General features: G+C 36.0%; 1 protein-coding gene across 6 annotated transcripts in view; it reads right to left on the bottom strand.

Moving 5' to 3' along the window:
* Nucleotides 1-504: 504 nt before the first annotated feature.
* The window catches only part of Mnd1 (meiotic nuclear divisions 1), a 92,600-nt gene continuing 82,049 nt past the window's right edge, over nucleotides 505-11,055 (bottom strand). For 2 of the 6 annotated variants that reach the window (XM_074041315.1, XM_074041320.1), the window contains 2 exons: nucleotides 5,533-5,577; nucleotides 505-753 (listed from right to left, as the gene is read on the bottom strand). In XM_074041315.1, the coding sequence (XP_073897416.1) occupies nucleotides 647-753; nucleotides 5,533-5,577 (152 nt within the window). In that variant the 3' untranslated portion in view covers nucleotides 505-646. The other 4 variants (XM_074041316.1, XM_074041321.1, XM_074041319.1 and 1 more) reach the window with 3 other exon arrangements.

Raw genomic sequence — 11,055 nt, 5'->3', positions numbered from 1 at the left:
TTAGTATTTAGTATTTAATATTTGAATGAAACTAAAAAGCACTATAATGTCACGGCTTTGATCTTTAAAAACTCATTTGCAAACCTGACTTGACTGAGGTGGATGGCTTTACCTACACTGTCCTAGTTGGATGAGCATTGTGGGAATATGGTTATCAGCCTGCTTTCAATCTGCCAAAAATGATGAAGAACATCTTCATTTTATATTATAAGGAAATGTGGGCCCCAAAAGTGACCACATGGAGAGGAGTGATCTGGCCAAGAGATTCTTTATTGCCAGGTGGGAGAGGGAGAGAGCAGAGAGCCAAGAGAGTGAGGGAGAGAGGGGCAGGGGCTTAAATACCCCTCAGTGAGACTTGGCATGATCTGATTGGTTAGGATCTTATGGTTCATGCTGATTGGAGGTTGGGGCAGAAGGAGGATTCAAGCTAGACTTGAGGCAGGACTGTGACCCTGGGAGACAGGAGCTTAAGGGTGCAGTAAGAACTGAAACCCATCGGCGCCATTATTGCCAACACATACTTTATTTAAAATTAATAAAATGATAAACAGTTACAGGTACATGACAATTAAGTACAATTAGTTGGATAATATTTAAACATTTACATATTCATAAGTTCACAGATCCTTCACAACCATCAAACATTTTAGTCTACGTAGTCAAAGTCTTCTGGAATTCCAAAAGTTTTGTCAATTTTATTTTCTTCAAACCCAAATTTTCTTTTGGCCCAAGATTTTATTGCAAATATATTATCTACAAAAAATTGAGAAATATTTTTGAGAACTGAAAACATAATTATAAAACATTTCAAATACAATTATCTTCATTATAGCTTTGCTTCTATTACTTTTGGCCATATTAAAATAAGAAGTTTTCTCTTTTCAAGTGGAATGGCAATATTTACAGATAGAGGAAGATACTCCAAACAAGTAAAGAGCTCTCATTAAAAAAAAATCAGTTAAGTTACTAAAGAATACATGACTTAAGAATAATACAAGGACAAGGACAGGTTAATGGTATCATTCCCGTATTTCTACCAGAGGCCAGACTCTGTTAGTTCAGTCATTAGAGTGGCTCTTGCTCCCACAGGAAACACATTCTCTCCAGGCCTTTCCTCCTTCCCCTCCAAGTAATGGCTTCCAGACAATCAGGTCAGTGTGAGGGAGAAGGGATGAGGAGGAGGGAAAGGGGTTCTTCTTGCTTAAGACTAAGACAGGATGTCCTCAGCATCCCCTAGGGGGGAATTTAAAATACATCATACCACTGAAAAAAGTGTTCTATCTACTTAAAGGAATTTATCCCAAGAGGGAAAACTTGTGTACAAAGATTTTTGGTCAAGGATCTTCCCAGTGCAGTAGAAAAGACTAAAAGCAATGTAAATGTGTACTCACTGGGCCAGACACAGCTGACGCCCAGACAATGAGGAATGCAGGATAAAGGTGACAGCATTTGGGTAATGAGAATGAATGACTTTTTTTTTTTTTTCTTAATTTCACACATTTCTTTTATGTACTTATACAACCTTTATAACGAAAATGGCATAATGTTTCTGGATTATTTTGTAAAATGGAAAGTACTTTATCAGCAGTGATAGTGAACTAAAGTGTTAAGACAGGTTCTTCTGGAGTGTTATGGACCTTATCATGTCACCACCCCTTCTACCCCCACTCATATGCTGAAGTTCTAATCCCCACTACCTTAGAATGTGAATGCACTGAGGACAGGATCTTTCACTAGGTGACTGACTCTAATCCAATCTGACTGGTGTCTTTATAACTAAAGGAAATTTGGACACACTGAGAGAGACACCAGTGGTTGACAGAAGAAAGATCATGAGAGGGCACAAGACAAAGGCAGCTGTCTACAAGTGAAAGGCAGAGCCCTAAGAAGAAACCAGACTTGCTAATCTACCTATTTTGAACTTTGAGTCTTCAGAAGGGTGAGAAAATATGTTTCTGTTGTTTAAGCTGCTCTATAGCATTTTGTCCTGGTATCCCTCACAAGTTAATACATGGAATTTGGTCACCCCTCAATATAGTGTTACAATAGAAGTTTAATTCTGTACATACAATGATAAATAAATTTCTGACATTAGCGTTTTATTTCTAAAGTGAATACTACTGCCTCAGAATAAAGAATGCTAATAAAATGTTATTCTTTCCATTAAACTATTATGGGACATCAACAGGTATTAAAATGAATCTTTACTCTTTGTAACAACCTAAAATGAATCTTAATTTTTCATAACAAGTGAGAATACGGAAACAACGGCATAAGGTTCTCCAGGATGACCTGTTTACCAGTTTTACCAGTGCCTGCACAATCAATTACATTCTTGGCAATCACAGCCAAGTATTTACCAAGGGCCCACAGCTACTAAATCTATTACAGATACTACAGAATGTAAAGAACCTATGTCTTCAAGCTGACACAAGAGGAGAGAGAAAATATCATATATTTATTACTAAAGAATTCCAAAGTGATAAATGTGTTAGAAAGAAAAGACCAAGTACTAGTAAACAGCTTTCAGGACATGCTCTGTAAATACAGAGTATTTTCTAGGAAACAGAAAGTACATGCAACAGTGAAGGAAGCCTGGGTCAGGAAGAAAGAAAACAGGTACCACAGCAAGGTTCTGTAGCCTGTGAAGGAAGTTCACCTGAGGTTCACACAAGGACAAGAAACCATTTTATGATATACGTGATACATTTCATGATATAAAGATTATAAAACAAAGATTAACAACAAGAGAACCAACAAATAAAAGCCTCTCTACAACGCCTAATGGAGGAATTCTAAGATGCTGATTAAACATTTCTGTGTGCCACTGGATATTTTCCCTCAAGACAATGTTTATCCACAATCTTGATAGTTCATTCACCATCTAATAATTTTCTTACTATATAGAAATTTTAATAAATGGATAAAGAAAAAACAACTTGCTTTTAAAGAAATAATCTTAAGATGTGTAGAATTCCTGTCAATTTATATGGCTGCATGCCTAAGATACATATAGGAGTAGGATGGGCCAATAATTTGCCATAAACTATGTTAGGAGTTCACAATATCTATCTGCCTCATGCATTAGATGCCTCTAATATGTGCTTCTAAAAATTCCAGATTGTTGGGCTGGGGGGGTGTAACTCAGTGGTAAAGTGCTTGTCAATAATGTAGGAGGCCCTGGGTTTGAGTCCCAGCACTGAAAAACAAAAACAAAAAAGAAAAAAAGCCCTCTACTATTAAGCCAAATTTTGTTTTGTTTTGTGGTATTGAGGGTTGAACTCAGGAATCTTATACTTGCCTAGTAAGTGCTCAACCACTTGAGCAAGCCAAAGATTTTATATGATAATGATTTCACTAAGTCACATGTAAAGTGTCACAAAACATTTAGATGTGATATTTCTATATTTATACCCTGAGGTAATCTCTCATTTTATAAATCTGAGATATTGAATTACTGAACAATAAATATTAATTCTACCTACATTTAAAGGACTTTGTTAGGGAAAAAGAAACCAAACCCTAACTGATGATTACATGGTAATTTTTAGTTAAAAATACTACTAATACTTTCTTTTTGGGGAGGTTTTTCTGAGGTGTAATTTGCTTTATCTCTTATCTCTATTCTTTTAAAGCACATGTCTATGCTGGAAAGAGTACGCTGTAACCTCAGATGGCAGTAAGTTCTTAACAGCTGTTTCTGCTGTTCTAAAAATATCCTTGCACACTTTCAAATTTCCAGGTTCTTTTGCAGCTAATAACATAAGGAGAAAAAAACTCTTCCAACTGTTTTTTGGAAGTTTATGGTGAATTGGGAAACAATTTATAATTATTTAACCATTGGAATTTGTGATGATTTGAAGACAGCAAACTATTATCTATGTCTAACATTATGCTGATGAGCTTACAGAGCGTCTTATTTAGTACTCTGACTTGTGAGGTACACATTATCCACTGGAACAGATGAGGAAGCAGTTACAGAGAAGTCCAAGGGGTCACACAGCAAACCAGACGCGCCACACACATGCTGCCTGTTCCTATTGTTGAGAGCCACAGGGAGAAAACACCTTGTGTCTTATCTTTAACCTAAAAGGCTTCTTTTGTCAGTCAAAATTCTGCATTTCTGAAACCCATACAGTATCACTTATTTATTATTTGTACTTTATAAGACACATTTCACTATTCTCTTTTCTTTAATGTTTGCTCTTTTTACTCTTCTCTGTTCTTATCACTAAAGCATTATATTACTTAGGAAACAATTTGTTATAAATAAAATTATAATTTTATAGGAGCCAAAGGCCAATTTACCAATGTACTTAATTCTAAAACAGACTGGGAGAAGATGATTTTTAAATTTTCTGTGAAACCCAGGCCTGGCCAGGGTGTCAGGAAAACCTGTTGCAAACCTGCTCTTCCTGTGACTAATCCTTGCTGACTAGACACAGGCACTTGAAGCTTTTCACAGCTCTGCATCCCTCACATCCATGTTCTCCCACACAGGCATAATGAGGAGATGAGTAATACATGTGAAATATCATAGACTCTCACCAGGGTGGAAAAATTCAATTGCCACTATTTTATAATTAAATATTGGTGAAACATGAGTGTAATTTTCTGGCAGATTTTAATAATATTAACCGTACTTATATATAAATCAAGCAATCACTATTAACTTTGTCCTGCCCTTAAGACACATACATAATGCCTTATTAATTACCATTTTTAAAGACTGTCTCTGGTGTAGATCAGCTGTGTATCATCAGCAAACGGATTACTATAGTATTTGCATGAAAGTAGGCTTACGGGGAAGACAGCATTCTAGAGTGGAGGGTGAGAGCCTGCACCCTGGAATCAGAAAAGGAGGTTTCTAATAGATGTTCTGCAGCCTAGCAGAACATCTGAGACATCTGGTCTCCTGAGGCTTCTTCAAAGTAAGGGAGAATAATTCCATCTATCTCACAGTATTATTGTGGAGATAAGTGAGAATGAACCAGAGGTACCATTACAGTAATTGGCAAATAGCTCTCAATAAATGTTAACTATTATTATTATTATCTGCAAGACAAATCTTTAGGATTCCATAAAAATACAGTCCTAAAAGTATACTTTACACTAAAATACATGAGACTTTAACTATATGTTTCATATACATTAATAAAATAGTGATATATTAATATATTAATAAAATACTAACATATGAATCTATAATGAGACATACATTGTTAATATATATGAAACTTAAATGGTTAGCCTGAGTGATTTATCTTGGAAAAAGTTACATAAAAGTTAAACTGGTGGCCATAACTGGTTTTACAAAAATATTTTACACTTTTACTAAATGAATCATAGTAAGATTTTTTAAAATAACCTTAAGTAACTGAAACAATTTAATGTATAAAAACTTGAGCAATGCATGCATTTCCAGAGATGACCTTTCTTGAACAAAGCTAGCACAAAGGCATCTGAATTTCACATCATACTAAGTGTGGAAGAAGTTTAAATATAGTTTACCAGTATCATTATAATACGTACCAGTCCATCTGTTAGCAGCTTCTTTGGCTACTTTATTTGCTTGACCTGGAAAAAATTATGTATATGACATTATATGTAATTACTGTATTTGCATATGTAAAATTACTTTAAGCTATCTGTAGATTAATATTTTTCACATGAACAAATTTTTAATAAAATTTACCTATTTTATAAAATATATATATGCAAACGCTACTAAAACAAAACTCAAGTAGTGGTATAACATTGTACCTTATAAACCTGCTCAAATTCCCAAGGAAACTTGAGATATTTAAAGTTTTATTAGTCAAGAACAGAAAATCAGTGTGAACAATTTCCCTTTTCGTCATTGTACTTTGGTTTTTTGGCGATACTGGGAATTTAACCCAGGCCTTGCATGTGCTAGGCAAGTGCTCTGCCACTTGAGCTATGCTCCAGCCCTGTACTTGTGTCTTTAAAAAATAACGTATAAGTTTAAATGAGACATTTCTCAAAAAACTAACCATATCAAAAGATGACAAAATAATTTAAACTTAATGGTAAGAACTTCATTGTATACATATTCTTAGGCCATGATAAATCTGGCCTTAAAAATTTTTAGTGGTGGCCAGGCACTGTGGCTCAACTCTCTAATCCTAGTTACTCAAGGCCAGCCCAGGCAACATGTTAGAGGCTTCATTTCAATCCGTGGCTGGGCACAGTGATGCTCGCCTGGCTACGAGGGAAAGTACAAATAAGAGGATCGTGGTCCATGCTGGTCAGGGCATAGAGCAAGACTCTATCTCAAAAACAACCAATGCAAAAAGGGCTGGTGGAGTGTTAGAGCAAGCACCTGCCTAAAATGGCAAAGCTCTGAGTTCAACTTCAAGAACTGCAAAAATAAAAAAAGAAAATAAAAATTTTAGTGGTAAGAAAGTAGCTCCATAGCAGAAAATAATTATTTTTACTTTTCATGCCTATAATTCCAATAGTCAGGAGATTGAGGCAGGTGGATTTAAAGTGTGAGGCCAGCCTGTGCTATATGCCACAACACTGCCTAAAAAAAAATTACACATCAATAAATACACTATTCAATTTACTTGTACATATTATGTCTTTCAACTTGATCTACATAGAACATAACAATATCATGGTCAACTGGGCTTAAATATTACTTACAATAATGACATTTATTTTTATTAAAAGATAATTTACCGAGCACAAAACTCACCATGTTAATATAATCCAGTGGCTTTTATTATTCACATGATTGTACAATCATCACTACTATCTAATTCCAGGACATATTCATCACATAAAAGGAACCCTTGTACCCATCAGCAGTTGTGAAACATTCCCTGCTCCTCTAGACCCTGAAAACCACTAATCTATTTTCTGTCTCTGTGGATTTCCCTTTTGTGGCTATTTCTTTTGATGGAAATATATAATATGTGGTCTTTTGTGTCTGGCTTCTCTTTTATACCACAATGGTTTCAAGATTCATTTATGGTGTAGCACGTTTTTTTTTTTTTTTCATGCTGGAGGCTTGAACTCAGGGCCTCATGCTTACCAGGCAGGCACTCTACCACTTGGGCCATGCCTCCAGTTAAAAAAAAAAAGAGCCTAATTTTTGCGTTTGATAAATTTAACATTTGCTATTCATCATCCCAAATGGTTATTCAATAACCCAAATGGACATTTGGGTTATTTCCACTAATCTGAAGAACTTAATAGTTTTTGCATGAGCCAGGTGCTGGTCTGTAATCCTAGCTACTTTGGAGGCTGATATTGGGAGGATCTTGGTTCAGAGCCAGCTCAGGCAAATAGTTCATGAGAGCCCCATCTCCAAGTAACCAGAGCAAAATGGACTTGAGGCGTGGCTCAAGCAGTAGAGTGCCTGCTTTGCAAGTGTGAAGCCCTGAGTTCAAGCCACAGTCTGACCAAAAAAGAGTAAATTTTGCATGAACATGTTTTTTGTTTCCAAAAGTGACTGTACCATTTTACAATCCTACTAGAAACATAAAGGTTTGAATTTCTCTACATCCTCACCAACACTTGCTATTTCCTTTTTTGTTTTTTTAAAGTGATAGCTATCCTAGTGTATCATATCATTGTGGTTTTGATTTCCATTTCTCTAATGCCTAATGCTGAGCATCTTTTTTGGTGGCACTGGGGTTGAACTCATGGTCTCACACTTGCTAGGCAGCAGGTGCTCATCCATTTGAGCCACTCCACCATCCCTGCTTTGTGATGTTTTTCTTGAGATAGGGTCTCGAGGACTATCTGCCCAGGGCTGACTTCGAACCTCGACCCTCCTGACCTCTACCTCCTGAGTGGCTAGATTACAGGTATGAGCACCAGCACCCGGCTAATGCTGAGCATTCCCCCTTGGAATAATGTTTGTTCAAATCACTGACCACTTTTAAGCGAGACTGCTTTCTTACTGTTGAATTTTAAGAGTTCTTTATATATTCTAGATGTTATATACTTGGAAATAATGGATCTACAAATATTTTCTCCCATCTTGTGAGTTTTCTTTCCACAATCTTGATAGAAACCCAACCTGCATACTTTTTTCTTCAGTTGTTTATGCTTTTGATGTTAATCAAAGAAACCAATACCTAATCCAAAGACAAAGAGATCCATATCTATGTTTCTTTTAAGAATTGTCTAGTTCTTACACTTAGGTCTTTGATTCATTTAATTTTTATGATATGAGATGGGGTCTAGATTAATTCATTTGAATGAGAATATCTAGTTGTGCCCAGCACCTAGATGAAAACACTATTTCTTTCACAACTGAATGGTTTTGGTGCTCTTATTTAAACTCAGTTGTGTTTATTTCTAGACTCTCAATTCCATTTGTTAATCAAAATATCCATTCTTATACCAGTACCACACTACCTCAATTACTATAGACTTATAGTAGATTTTAAAATTAAGAAATCTGAGTCTTCCAAGTTTGTTCTTTTTAAGATGCTTTTGGCCATTCTGGGTCTTTTCTATTTCTCTATGAACTTTAGGATTACTTTGTCAATTCCTGCAAAATAACTAATTGGAACTTTGGATAGTCTTTGCATTAAATGTGTAGGTCAATTTGGGAAGTATTTCATCTTAATAATATTAAGTCAACCCATGAACATATGCTGTCTTTCAATTTAATTAAATCTTTCATTTCTTTCAACAATGTTTTGGCTGGGCACCAGCAGCTCACACCTATAACCCTAGCTACTCGGGAGGCAGAGATCAGGAGGATCGCAGTTCAAAGCCAACCTAGGCAAATAGTTTAAGACATCCTATCTCAAAAATACCCAACACAAAAAAAGGAATGGTGGAGTGGCTCAACCAGCAGAGTGCCTACCTAGCAAGCATGAGCCCTGAGTTCAAACTCCAATACTGCCAATCTCCACCCACCCCCCCAAAGAGCCCAATGTTTTGTAGTTTTTAGTACAAGTCCTGCACATTTTTTTTTTTCCTTCAGTACTAGGGTTTGAATGCAGAGCCTTGAGCTCGCTAGGCAAAGAGTCTTGCAATTTGCTCAACTTTATTCCTAGGTTATTTTTATCCATATTGGTATTATTATAGAAAAACATAGATTTCTTTCTTAATTTCATTTTTAGATTGTTTACTGCTTGCATATAAAAATACAAATGAAGCCAGGTATGGTGGCACATACCTGTAAACTCAGCATCTGGCAGGCTTAGGCAGGAGGATTGAGAGTTTGAGGTCAGCCCAGGTTACACAAGGAGACCCTGTCATAAAAACAAACATGCACACAGCAACACCAAAAGCAACAAAAAAGAAATAAACATGATTTTTTATTGTGGTATGGGATTTGAACTCAGGGCCTCACGCTTGCTAGGCAGGCAACTCTACCACTTGAGCCACAGCCCCAGTCCCAGCATGATTTTTTAAATATTAACTTTGTATTACATTTGTGGCTTTGTTTTTGGTATGTGTTGCATATGTTGTTTAGGACTTTCTAATTATATATACAATCTTGTCATCTGAAAATAGAGAAAGGTTTACTTCCTCCTTTTCAAAATGAATGCCTTTTACTTCTTCTTCTTGCCTAACTGCCCTAGCTAGAACATTTGGTCCAGTGTTGAATAAGTGGTGAGGGTAAACACCAATGGGGAAAGTATTCAGTCTTTCACCACTCAATAGGATGTTATTTGTGGATTTTTGTATATATACCCTTTCATAAGGATGAGGAAGTCCACTTCTATTCTTAGTTTGTTGAGTGTTTTTAATTATGAAAGGATGTTGAATTTTGTAAAATATTTTTTCATCTACTTAAACAATCTACGATCACCCCCTTGATCCCTCCAACTTTATTTTATAAATATGTTTATTGATTTTTATATGTTGATTTTGTTGTTTCATCGACTGAACCAACCCTATATCCTTGGGATAAAACTTACTTCATTAAGGTATATAATCATTTTTATATCCTGTTTGATTTAGTTTGATAGTATTTTGTTGAGATTTCTCAAATCCATATTCATAAATAACATTAACTTAAAATTTTCTTGTGATAGCTTTATTTAGTTTTGGTATCAAATTAATATTGGCATCAAATAATGAGTAAGGAAGCCTTTTTCTAATATTTTTTGAAAACTAAATGTTTGATAGAATTTCATTGCTGAACACTGGGTTTTTCCATTATGGTAATTTTGTTTCTCATTGCAATGTTTGGGATTAAATTTAGGCCTCTCACTTGTTAGGCAAAAGCTCTACCACTTGAGCTATGCCCCCCAGCCCTTTCGTTTTTATTTTGTTTTCAAGACAGGCTCTCACTGCTACCTTTGCACAGGCTGGCCTTGAATTCCAGATCTTCCTGCCTCTACCTCCAGAGTAGCTGGGATTATGGATGAGCTACCACACCTGGTTTTTTTTTCTTTTTAAGAGATGAAAGATTTATCTTGGCTTGTGGTTTCAGAGGTTTTAGTCCATGGTCCCTTAGTTCCATCACTGTGGGCCTGAGATGAGGCAGAACATCTATGATAAATATTTTGATTATTAGTTCAATCTATTTACATTTTATAGGTCTAATCAGATTGTCAATTTCTGCTTTAGCCAGTTTTAGTAGTATATATCTATATTAGTTTGTGTTTATGTCACTGTGACAAAATACCTGATATAAACAACCTAAAAGAGGAAAGATTTGTTTTGGCTCACAGTTTCAGAGGTTTCAGTCGATCGAGGCAGAAAGGCACAAGTAGCTGACATCATGGCATCCAGGAAGCAGAGAGAGAGAGAATGCCTGCGCAGCTGGCTTTTTCCTTCTTCCGCTTTTATTCTCTGGGCCCCCAGCCTATGACACAGTGCTGCCCATATTCAGGGTGGGTCATCCTCCCTTAGCTGATCCTCCCTGCAAATGCCCTCGAGGCACTCTCCTAGGCATTTCTCAATCCAATCAAGTTGACAATCAAAGTTAAGCAGCACAGTAATCTCTCAAGGAATTTGTCCATCTCAGTTATCAAATCTGCTGCCATACAACTTTCCATATTATTCCTTTATAATTCATTCTATTTCTCTAAGGTCCACAGTAAGACTCCCTCT

This window comes from Castor canadensis, chromosome 9 (assembly GCF_047511655.1).
Source record: "Castor canadensis chromosome 9, mCasCan1.hap1v2, whole genome shotgun sequence".
Taxonomy (NCBI): domain Eukaryota; kingdom Metazoa; phylum Chordata; class Mammalia; order Rodentia; family Castoridae; genus Castor; species Castor canadensis.
This window is presented reverse-complemented; position numbering and strand designations above follow the sequence as displayed.